Source organism: Anopheles gambiae, chromosome 2 (genome assembly GCF_943734735.2).
Source record: "Anopheles gambiae chromosome 2, idAnoGambNW_F1_1, whole genome shotgun sequence".
NCBI lineage: Eukaryota > Metazoa > Arthropoda > Insecta > Diptera > Culicidae > Anopheles > Anopheles gambiae.
This window is the reverse complement of record NC_064601.1, coordinates 18,172,507-18,182,811: the sequence shown is the minus strand read 5'-3', so window position 1 is coordinate 18,182,811 and position 10,305 is coordinate 18,172,507. Positions and strand designations below refer to the sequence as shown.

General features: G+C 50.1%; 2 protein-coding genes across 3 annotated transcripts; one reads left to right on the top strand and one right to left on the bottom strand.

The window, feature by feature from the left end:
- LOC1269278 (mitochondrial nicotinamide adenine dinucleotide transporter SLC25A51) lies at positions 1–2,562 on the top strand. The gene is made up of 3 exons (XM_307898.6): positions 1–1,120; positions 1,192–1,321; positions 1,401–2,562. The coding sequence occupies exons 1-3, from the start codon at positions 636–638 to the stop codon at positions 1,683–1,685; spliced, it is 900 nt and encodes a 299-aa protein (XP_307898.5). The 5' UTR covers positions 1–635; the 3' UTR covers positions 1,686–2,562.
- Positions 2,563–3,383: 821 nt separating this feature from the next.
- Positions 3,384–9,992, bottom strand: LOC1269279 (putative fatty acyl-CoA reductase CG5065). Of its 2 annotated transcripts, none has more exons than XM_061645863.1 (5): positions 9,791–9,992; positions 4,923–5,646; positions 4,287–4,832; positions 3,948–4,205; positions 3,384–3,865 (listed from the first exon to the last, which is right to left on the bottom strand). In XM_061645863.1, exons 2-5 carry the CDS (start codon positions 5,594–5,596, stop codon positions 3,709–3,711), a joined length of 1,635 nt encoding a protein of 544 aa, XP_061501847.1. In that variant the 5' UTR covers positions 5,597–5,646; positions 9,791–9,992; the 3' UTR covers positions 3,384–3,708. The 2 variants fall into 2 exon arrangements, with proteins under 2 accessions (XP_061501847.1, XP_307899.6); XM_307899.6 differs by having other exon boundaries at positions 9,620–9,991.
- Positions 9,993–10,305: the final 313 nt, after the last annotated feature.

Here is a 10,305-nt window from a genome sequence, read left to right as displayed (position 1 = left end):
ACCTCAACCTGTCAGCTGATAATGACGTTAGCGACGAGAACAAATAAAAAACACAGCAAAGAAAAATACAAAACACTCCGCAAACACGGAGGGTGCTGATCTAATCAATTTTATCAGTGTGTGCGACCCCGCAAACAAGCGCTTGCAATGCACGAAGTGTAGCTAATCCATCGAAGCAACTGTCCGCGGATTCCGGTGAAAGTGGTTTCGTCCAAAACGCATCGCAGCAGTAGCAGTAGCAGCAGCAGCAGCAACAGCATCGCACATGTGACTCGAACGTGGAAACGCGGTAGTTGTTGTCCAAATTTGGTCCCAAGCCACAGGCGCAGCATTGCGTCCGTGCTGGTCAACGCTTATATAACTGCCAGGGAATCATATTTCGGCACTTCTGACGGTGGTGTACCCGGTACTGAGCGTGGCAAGTATGGCTCCGATCACACCACAACCAACGGTCGGGTTCTCGGTGCATTCGCTGCCATGCTGCTAGGCGCTCGCGGAACAATCGCTTCACAATTTAACTGCTACTGCTGCCGCCCACATCAACACCCACTCGCCCACACCTGTTGTGTAGTGCAACATCAACAAACGGCTTTTGTTCACGCGCGCGCGCTGCGTTTGTTTCGCGACAATCACCAATGGCAATTGTTCGGGCCGAACCGACCGGTGTGCCGCCGACAGTGACGGCCGTCGCGAGCCCCCCACCGACCACCGTGCCGATCTTCTGCTGGCGGGAGTTTGCGTGCGGCTGGGGAGCGGCCTTCGTCAACATTACCGTCACGTACCCGATCTACAAGATGATCTTCCGGCAGATGCTGCACGGGGTGCAGCTAACGCAAGCGTTCGGCCAGCTGCGCAGCGAAGGCATGCTGTACCTGTACCGTGGCATTTTCCCACCGCTGGCCCAGAAAACCATCTCCCTGTCGCTGATGTTCGGCGTGTACGACAGCACCCGGCGGCCGCTCGTCGAGTACTGTCACGTGAACCCGTACACGGCCAAAACGGTGGCGGGCATGGTGGCGGGAACGTTCGAGGCCGCCCTGATGCCATTCGAGCGGGTGCAGACCCTGCTGGCGGATGCCACGTACCATCAGCGGTATCGCAACACTCACCATGCGTTCAAGTGAGTATGATTGGAGGGCGGAAGGAAATGGTACCGCGGGAAACAATAATGTGACGTTCACTTTCTTTTAGAATAATCATTCTGGAAAACGGTATTAAAGAGTTGTACCGGGGGCTAGTGCCGGTACTTTGGCGCAACGGACCTTCGAACGCTATGTTTTTCGTGCTAAGAGAGGAAGCCGACAGCCGTCTACCGAAACGGGTAAGCCATGAGCGCAAGCGACTTTCGATAGAAACGATTCACCATACCGGTTCCCTCACCAAACCCCTCCCCTCCTCAGGTTTCGATACTGTCGCAACGGACGCAAGAGTTTGTGGCGGGTGCCTGCATCGGTGCATTTATCAGCTCGCTGTTCTACCCGCTGAACGTGGTCAAGGTGACGATGCAGTGCCGGGTCGGCGGACCGTACGACAGTATGTGGACAGCGCTGCAGCAGGTGTACAATGATCGCGATCGAAAGCTGCGAAATGTGTACAAAGGCGTCAGCATGAACTGCACACGTGCGTTCTTCAGCTGGGGCATTATGAACACGGCCTACGAGCAGCTGAAAAAAGTGTTCTATTAAGGTGTCGGTGGTGGTGGTGGTCCCATGAGTCAAAGGCCCCCGGGAGTATAGAAGGGCCGGTATTATAGTACGTTTGTAAATAGATTGATCGTTTAGGAAGGGCGTTACACAAGCGGTCTGCACAACTTTGGCACGCACGCAGTCACTGAGGGCGGATGGAACGGACGGTGTGGCCACATCTCTCCTGCCATCTCTTTTATTTAGGTTAGCTTTGTCGGCATTAGCCAGACAAGGCAAACGAGCATGAGATTTAAGTATACCCCATCAATCGTGTGTGCGTTTGTGTGTGTGTGTGCTATACCTTCTCTCCTCATTTTGCATTTAATGCGCTCCTCATCCTGGATGCTCCGTGTACAGATGAAACTGCTGTTTTCATCGCTTTAAGTGCTTAAAGTATTCATCTCACCTCGTGTTGTTGGCTCTCGCCCGTTTGTAAATATATATATATATATCGATATGTATATACTTGTCCGCATCCCGCACACTGTTCACTGTAGGGCAATATATAGCCCTATATGGCCCCCTACTCCTCGGAAGTAATCATTTAGCTAATGCTGTAGTGCAGTGCAATTTGCTTAGAAAACAGCCGGGGTAAACAAAACGGATAGAACACGTTGCTTTAAGCTCTACCCTCTACCGTTCCCAAAGGAATATGCCCAATGTTATTGGGCTGTGTCGTACAATAAAACCCCGCTCGTTCTAGTTACAAATGGTGGAACGGTGGCGAACCCGGGTTCGTTGCTGTGTTAGTAAAGTTTTAATCGTACTATTGTGGTTTCGCAATTAAAAAAAAACAGCGCGTGATCTGTTACGTATGTCGTACACTTGTCTGAATAAATATTTGCCATGTTTAGCGCACAAAGCGTACAAGGAAAAAGCGTCTATATGTGTTAGTGGTGGGAGCTCGGAATCGGACCTACCCGATTCCGATTCTGGAGTCGATTTTGGAGTTGACTTCGGAGCAGATTCTGGAGTTGTCTTCGGAGCCGATTCCGGAGTCGGCTCCAGAATCGGTTCCATGATCGGAATCGGCTACGGATCTTGGGAACTTTAACTTGGGAATCGCAATTTACTCAGGTAACGGAATCACTTCTTTAAGTAGTTTCAGAAGTGATAACAGTCCAGATGTCTCCATGAGAATGGATCGTTTACAAGCAAAAAAAAAAAGATTCTTGCGGCTATCAATACGTAGCATCATTGCATCATTGGACCCAAACGCCTATTCTTATGGAGATGTCAAAACCGACTCTGTTTCGTAACCGATTCTGATTTCGGAGCCAATTCCGATTCCGGAGCTAATTCCGGAACCAATTTCGAAACCGATTCCGATTCCGGAATCGATTCCAGAAAACTTTGGAGCTACCCGGAATCGATTCCGACGAAAACTTCATTTTTCCCATGACTAGTATGTGTTTCATACCATCCGAATACGTAGTAAACCGAATATTCTTATCCTTGACTGATTTCTAAGCAATTTGGATCTTACTCAGGACCTATATCGGAATAACGCACCAAACCGGATGCAAGTAAGTGTTCGATTTAGAATATTAGAACAAAATAGCAGTAATAGAACTAGAAATTGAGATGAAAAATAAGTTCTGGAAATTATTTATAGTTACACTTAAAATAACGTCAAAACGATCGTTTTTCGCCCGTTTTCACTCATGGGAAAAAAGACAAAAGAAACGCAGGAACGAATTTGTTTCATAAAAAGCTTTATTACGTACGCTAAGAATATACATTTAAGCACACATGTGTGCACACAACCCTCGTGTTCGATGGAAAATTCGGTGCATTCCGTGCAGAAGGCACAAAGGCCCAAAAAAAGGTGGAATTGTCGTTGAGGCAGTGCAGGTTTAAAATGTGGGGGAGCGTCCCTACCTTCCCCGCCTATCCGAATTGGGGGCAAAACATCTAACCAAAAACGTTACTTACACACTACTAACTGTGTCACACATTAGCCAGAGGCGATCACTTTGTCAATACCTCTCAAATCGTTAAATTAATTAGCACATCGTTGAAATCAAAGTCCCTGCCGTACGGTCGTGCCGCGCAGACTCTCGATAGCGGTGTCGAACACGAACTGAATCGAGCCGGTCACAACCTCCAGATACGTCCAGGCTAGCCACAGTCCACACAGGTACAGTCCAATCTGCACAATCTTGTCCATGATGTAGAGCCTGCAAAGTAGGGGAAGAAGGTGCGTCTGTTAGTGATCTCCAGGAACGGGAATGTACGCAGATAGTTGGAAGAGGATCTTACTTGCGCAGCAGCTTCCTTGCTTTCGGTAGCGTTTCGGGCGCCTCCTTCAGGATGTACTGCCGGGCGCCGAGAATGAAATCGTACAGGTAGGTCTTATAGTTGATTTCGTTCACGTCGAAGTAGAACCGCTTCCGATCGTCCGGCGACAGCCGCTGGTAGAGCGATTTCGTATTGTCACACCGGAAGACCCATTCCTTGGTCGTGTAGTACTGCAGTATCGTCAGTCCGGCCGATATCCTTTTCTGTACCTTCACCAAGCTGTGGAAAGGATATGGAAAGGAGGAGTTATTAGAGAGAGAGATAGAAAGAGGGGAAACCCCCTGGAAACGGGCCACTTACAAGGGTTTGCGACGGAGCAGCACCATCAGAAAGTCGATCAGGTACGCCGGCAGATAGTGGAACAGTACGACACACAGCAGATGGTACAGATAGTTGGACTTGATCGACCCGTCCGGATACCAGAGGGCGAAGCAGAACGGATTCTGGTTCAGTATGCCGCGCCCCATTTCCAGCACCTCGCCCCAGCTGATCGGGTTGTCGGCGGACGAGGTGAGATTGTAGTACATCACGTCCTCCTTGCGCGCGTTCGCCATCCGCTCCGTGCCGATCGCGATGATCGCGTTCATCGTCACGTCCACCGGCATAAAGTCGGCCAGATACTCGCCGTTGCAGTGCATGCTGCGGATGACACCGCGGCCGGCCCCGATCAGCAGCCCGGTTGGACCGTTGGTGCCCTCGCCCCACCCGGGCAGCGGTTCCTTCATCGCGGCCGTCACGATCGACGGGCGGGCGATAGCGATCGGCAGCTTGCCCCGGTACTGGTACACCATGTCCTCGGTGAGCGCTTTCGTGTACGCGTACGTGTTCGGCAGGTTGTTCAGCAGTCTGTGTGGAGAAGGGGAAGATGAAAAAGCCGTTTCCTGTAGCACCCCCTGTATGCTGTATGCCGACAGCTTTCTCTGGGTGAGGTCTTACCTTGGCGTTATGATGTCGAGCAGATCGTCATCGAGCAGGCCGACCATCTTCGAGATGCCCTCCGGGTTCTGGGGCGCCGGGTAGTGCTTCTCCTCCAGCACCGCCTCATTGCACTGGCAGTAGGCAGTCGACACGTGCACGAACGACACGAGCCGCCGCATCTGTTCCGCCAGCCCGAGCACCCGGATCGTGCCGTTCAGGTTGATGTCCACCGCCTGCCGGATGTGCTGGTCGAAGCGCACGTTCGCGGCACAGTGAAACACCAGCTCGACGTTCTCGGTCAGCTCGCGGCGATCGTCGTCGCTCAGCCCGAGGCCCGGGCTCAGTATGTCGCCGCGTATCAGCCGTATCTTGCCGAGCCGCTCGCTGTACCGTTCGCGCACGTGATCGAACACGATGTTCTTCACGTACTCCTCCTTGCGCTGGGCCGGATCGACGCCCTTTTTCGCGCGTATCAGCAGATAGATGCACCGCAGCTCGCCACAGTCGCGCAGCAGCTTTTCCACCATAATTTTGCCCATGAAACCGGTCGCACCGGTGATGAAGATCGACCGGCCGGCGTACGATTCGGCAATGCCGGCGGCGGCTGCGGCTGCGGTGGTGGTGGTGGTGGTCGCCATCATTTCCCGGTGCACCACCGTCGTCGCCATCGAGCGCTGCTGCTCGTCGTCCATCCGTCGTCAAGTGCTTCTGTGCGAAGGTCGCGTGATCGTGATCGTGTGTCCTGCGGGGAGGGGGGTGAATATGTTTAATTATCAACAGGAACTCTCCGATGCTAAAGGGCGCATGATGTAATGTTTAATGCTATAAATTAAGCCATCGGCGGGGTGTACTGTTGGCGAGTGAATCACGACTGTATCGCAGTGCGATGAGCTGTATGAATCTTCCCTTATTAATTCTACAACTAAGCTATACTTTGAAACAATTTTAAGAGCCATCAACTATCGATCAATCCGCTTTAAATGCCAGGCACGGGTTTTGCGTTTGCATACCAGATCAATCTTATCGCCACAGCGATGGGTGTGTGTGTGTGTGTTGTATCTTGAGAAGTATTCACAGCCAAAGTGATCGTCCTCGATCGTGTGTGAGACATATGCTAAAAACCGGGGGTCTTCTGTACCACCTTTAGATGGTATCGTTCCATCGAGAAAACATTTCAAGCAAACTCTCCCTCCCCCCCACACTATTGGCCAACCATTGCGATTAATCTCCTATTCCGAATGTCCCAGAGTCGGCCCATACTAAGTCCCCACAGTGACACGGGGTGCTTCTTTCAACCTGAAGCTGGTATTATATCATCTCGATTTAGGTTAAGCAGAACCGTTTTCGAGCTATCGCACGCAGCAGCCGGGCGAGCAGCAGCAACACACTTCATGGTGCAGTTTTATTAACACTTTGTATGCACAGCCTTGTATGCGCTGGTTTGCTCTGCGCAGGATTTTACCAATAATATAATTTACCCTCCACCAGGGTAACCTCCAACCAGGGTGGACAGGTGGACGTGCGTATCGATACGCCTTGCAGGTGGTAACCATCGGAACAAGTTTCAGCAAAACGCTTCAGTAAATGCCGTGTTGCAACATGCAGCTACCACGCCTGTTTGTCGCCACCTACATGCATGGGAGGATGCATCTCTTGGGCAGGTTCTTGTATATCTTTGTCTGAGATTGGAGTCGCAATTTAAAATTGAATTTTTAACGCCTCATTCCGGACCTAATTAAAAAGATATTTTTACAAAACGTTAACAACGGTACAACGCGTCACAGTCATATAGCTAGCTGTCATAACACTCTTTAGCACGACCTTACAATTATCGTTCGAGCTATAGGGGCATAATAAATTTTCTGATTCACCCTGAAAGCGGCACACTGTGGCGGAGGTTATGTCACGAGTAAGTAGTCGCCGGTGCGCACGACCAGTTAAAACAATGAGCGAAAAAAAAAATAATAATAATTAACAAAACCCACCCAGCCCACTCGCAACGTCGCACTTTTGCGCTGGCTGAACGTTGGCACGGTCAACCTTCCCCCATATTACTACTATTCTCGTTCCTGTAGTTGATTTATACAGCATACAGCAGAAAGCAAAAAGAAAATACCACACAGCGGCCCGCCAGTTCAAGGAGAGCGGGAAAGAAAAGTGATAATCGGATGATACGGATCCGGTGGAGCCAACAGTACGAACAGCTCGTCGTCCTTCGTCGATGAGACGTCCCAGAGTGTGTGTGAAAATCGTAAGTCGTACTTCAAGATGTTATCCCTTCCCGTTGCACTGCGACAGACTGTGGTCCTGTGCCCAGCCCAGAAATGCATAATAATAATCCTCCTGATCTCGATGTACAAGGCTCGGGCGAACCTGTTTTCTTCAGGTCAAGTACGACGCGAGTCAGCCGCCGGTATGATAAGCAATTTGGCAAAACTGTATTCTCCTGTCCTGCGAAATGTGTTCGAAATTCCGGACCAAAGTGTCCTCACGCCAAGAACCAAACAATGTAAAGCATAATAAGCACCAGCTCCTGTCGTATTTTGAGCTTCTTTCAGCCTAACATTGATCCAATTTGGACGTCGTTAACAGTGACGATATCGATCGATACCGGTTTTGAACGATCGCTAGCGGTGAATCCTCGCTTGTTTATGCTGTTCCCACAGCTCCACAGGGCGCGTGCTGTTATCATGGACTTGAAATTATTAATAAAGGTCAAAGCTGGAGTGCCATAAAAAGCATACCAAGCGCGCACACACGCGATGCCAAAAACTACCTGACGATGGACGAATTCGCATATGCTAATCCATTTACGATCCAAACGGTCCAAGCGCTTGTGCGCGCGCGCGCCCTCTATTGGTCGTTCACCTCGCTCACCGCTAGACGCGAAGACTTGAACGCTTGAACGCAACTGTAGAAGACGAACCCTACTGGCAGCGGTTGGTGCGTCCTATTAGAGATTTATTAAAAGACAGCAAATTCAAACGCCGCTCGACAAGGACGCGATTATGATGGCCGCTTGGACAAGGAAGCTTCTGGATCGGCTGCAGTGTAGCGTCTCCCGCAGGGACAGCGTTTGCCGGTATGTGTATGCTACCTGCTACCGTCCGTGAGTGACATGAATAGTAAAGGGTTCCATATCATATCCGCATCGATGGAATAGACCGCTCGGCAAGCTTCATTTGCCAGTCTGGGCGCGTTCTGTAGTCTGCGTGCGGGAAGACAATTTTATTACGTGATCGGTCTGGTGGTGGCATGGTGGGATATGCGGGCAAATGAGGAATGTGCACACAAATGACTGAACAGAACCGATCGATCGACCACCATTGTCGTCTGTGTGATTGGCGGGCCAAGTTGAGCCATATGATTTCGGGGGCGATTTTTCGGTAAGTGTAAAATATTTAAAAATAATAAATAATTAAACCCATGCAGACAAGGTAACGTAGCATTGCAACACTTCGAATGGAAAGTCCCAGCGCTAGTGCATGTGCTTGCGCAGAGGGAAGGAGTGTTCGCCGCGGATTGCATTGCTGCAATCGTTCGGACAGGTAATAAATTTTGTCATTACGCACGAATAAAACACTCCCCGCCCAGCTGGGGTCGCATGCGGATGGTGAATCCGTCCGTGCTGCTTATTGCCTTCGGGCTTACGGGGTTTGTTGTAATAAGCAGAAGCGACAGTTGGCTATTTTGCCTGCGGCATGCAAATGCATTGAAAGCTGTCTTTTTTCCTTATGTCGCAACGGTATCATCATGCCAATTCGCCAACACGGGTTGGCATGGTTAACTATCCCATTTAGGTTGAACATTTTGAGCAAAATGCTTCCTACTTCCAAAAATAGAAGTCTCATCATGGGTAATTTTTTTTTGCATAGAGCAAATTGCGAAAAGTAGGACACAATAAAATCATTTCTTTTACAAGCAGCGTCCAAGTTCAAATCCAACGTTTTACGTGCCCATAAATAAGACCCAGGACCCGCTTTGCTAACGGAACCCAAACCAAAGATCAGCTCCGATCGTATTTCAATAGAAAAAAGCAAGATCGAAGCGAACCTTCAGTGTTGTGATGATTTCGCACTGTCGTATCAACCGATTTTGTCGCCTTAACCAAGGAGGACGGATCAGCAAGTCGCGCTTTGCCGGATACGCTTGGTGCGGATCGCTACTAATCAGCATAAATTATACATAAGCCGATCGCTTGCTTCCCTATTTGGTTTGCCATTCGCTCCTGTTCCACGTTCCAAAAAAATCATGCACAGATCCACTGTTATGCTCCAGCTTGCCCATCCCTTCTGGCTTGACCGATAAAAAGTTGGCGAGGAATTTTGGTGCATAATTTGCACACTTAAACCCGCTCGAAGGACATCCAGTCCAGTGATCGAAGAGCGTGATAATAGATACCGCGATGCGGGTGATCAGCAGTAAGAACACATTCTTTGGATGGTAGAAAACGCACACACACACACAAGCACACACACACACACACACTGTCACACATCAAACGTTCTGTTGGCGAAAGCGCACAGTCACCGGTGGTCAAGTTGTTTGTCACTAGCTGCCCCGGATAGCATTAATGCACACTTCAAGTTGCCGCAAGTTAGTAATGTCACTTTAATGCATAATCAGCCGCTTTCCAAACAAACCCAGCACACACGCACACACCACACACAGTCAAACACAGCATGCCTTGGAAGCAATTGCAATGAAGATTGTACCTTTTGTCACTCTGTGTAGTGGCGCTTCCCCGTTCTTGGCACACTGCGATTGCGCCCCGTGTTCTCAGTCGATTCGATTGATTCTAAGCTTCGCCGTGCGCAACACGCCCGTCACATGGTACTGAGAAGCACACTGATTATTCTTTCTTTTTTGTATAAATTTTCTCACACTGATTAACTGGGTAGCCCCGAGACACTGTTGCTCGTTTCGACTGCCCGCTGAATACTGTCCGAACCGACCAAAGGCACGCCAACGACGACGACGACGACGACGACTAATGTCGAATGCTCACAACGCGGGTGACTCGTTTTTAGCACAACCAAACGAGCGAACTGATCGTCAGCGACTGAGCGGCGCATACCACACGGCAGGGTCAGATATAACTTCCCACAGGGGCCGCGCCAGCGTCAAGTTCCGCCAGCGTCAAGTTCCGCCAGCGATCACGACAACAAACGCGCGGACAGAATGCGGACACGCTGTGTACGAACAGCACGCTTGCTGCTTATGCTGGACGGTTTTACCAAATATTTACAAAATTATAGGAACTGTTAGGTGGGAGGGGAGGGGTTCGGGTGAGAAGGTTCGGACCCACCAGTCCCACAGCGGTGGTGTAAAATCCCACCAGCTAAGGGTGGAGGGAGCAGCGAGGGCACTGCTTGCAATTTTTGTTTTATTTTTCCACCAA

Coding starts and splice junctions, on each gene's coding strand:
- LOC1269279 (XM_061645863.1), bottom strand. CDS start 5,596: ATGGACGACGAGCAGCAGCGCTCGATGGCGACGACGGTGGTGCACCGG. Junction 4,833..4,922: donor CTCGACATCATAACGCCAAG/GTAAGACCTCAC, acceptor TTCTCCACACAG/ACTGCTGAACAACCTGCCGA. Junction 3,866..3,947: donor GCAAGGAAGCTGCTGCGCAA/GTAAGATCCTCT, acceptor CCTACTTTGCAG/GCTCTACATCATGGACAAGA.
- LOC1269278 (XM_307898.6), top strand. CDS start 636: ATGGCAATTGTTCGGGCCGAACCGACCGGTGTGCCGCCGACAGTGACG. Junction 1,121..1,191: donor AACACTCACCATGCGTTCAA/GTGAGTATGATT, acceptor ACTTTCTTTTAG/AATAATCATTCTGGAAAACG. Junction 1,322..1,400: donor ACAGCCGTCTACCGAAACGG/GTAAGCCATGAG, acceptor TCCCCTCCTCAG/GTTTCGATACTGTCGCAACG.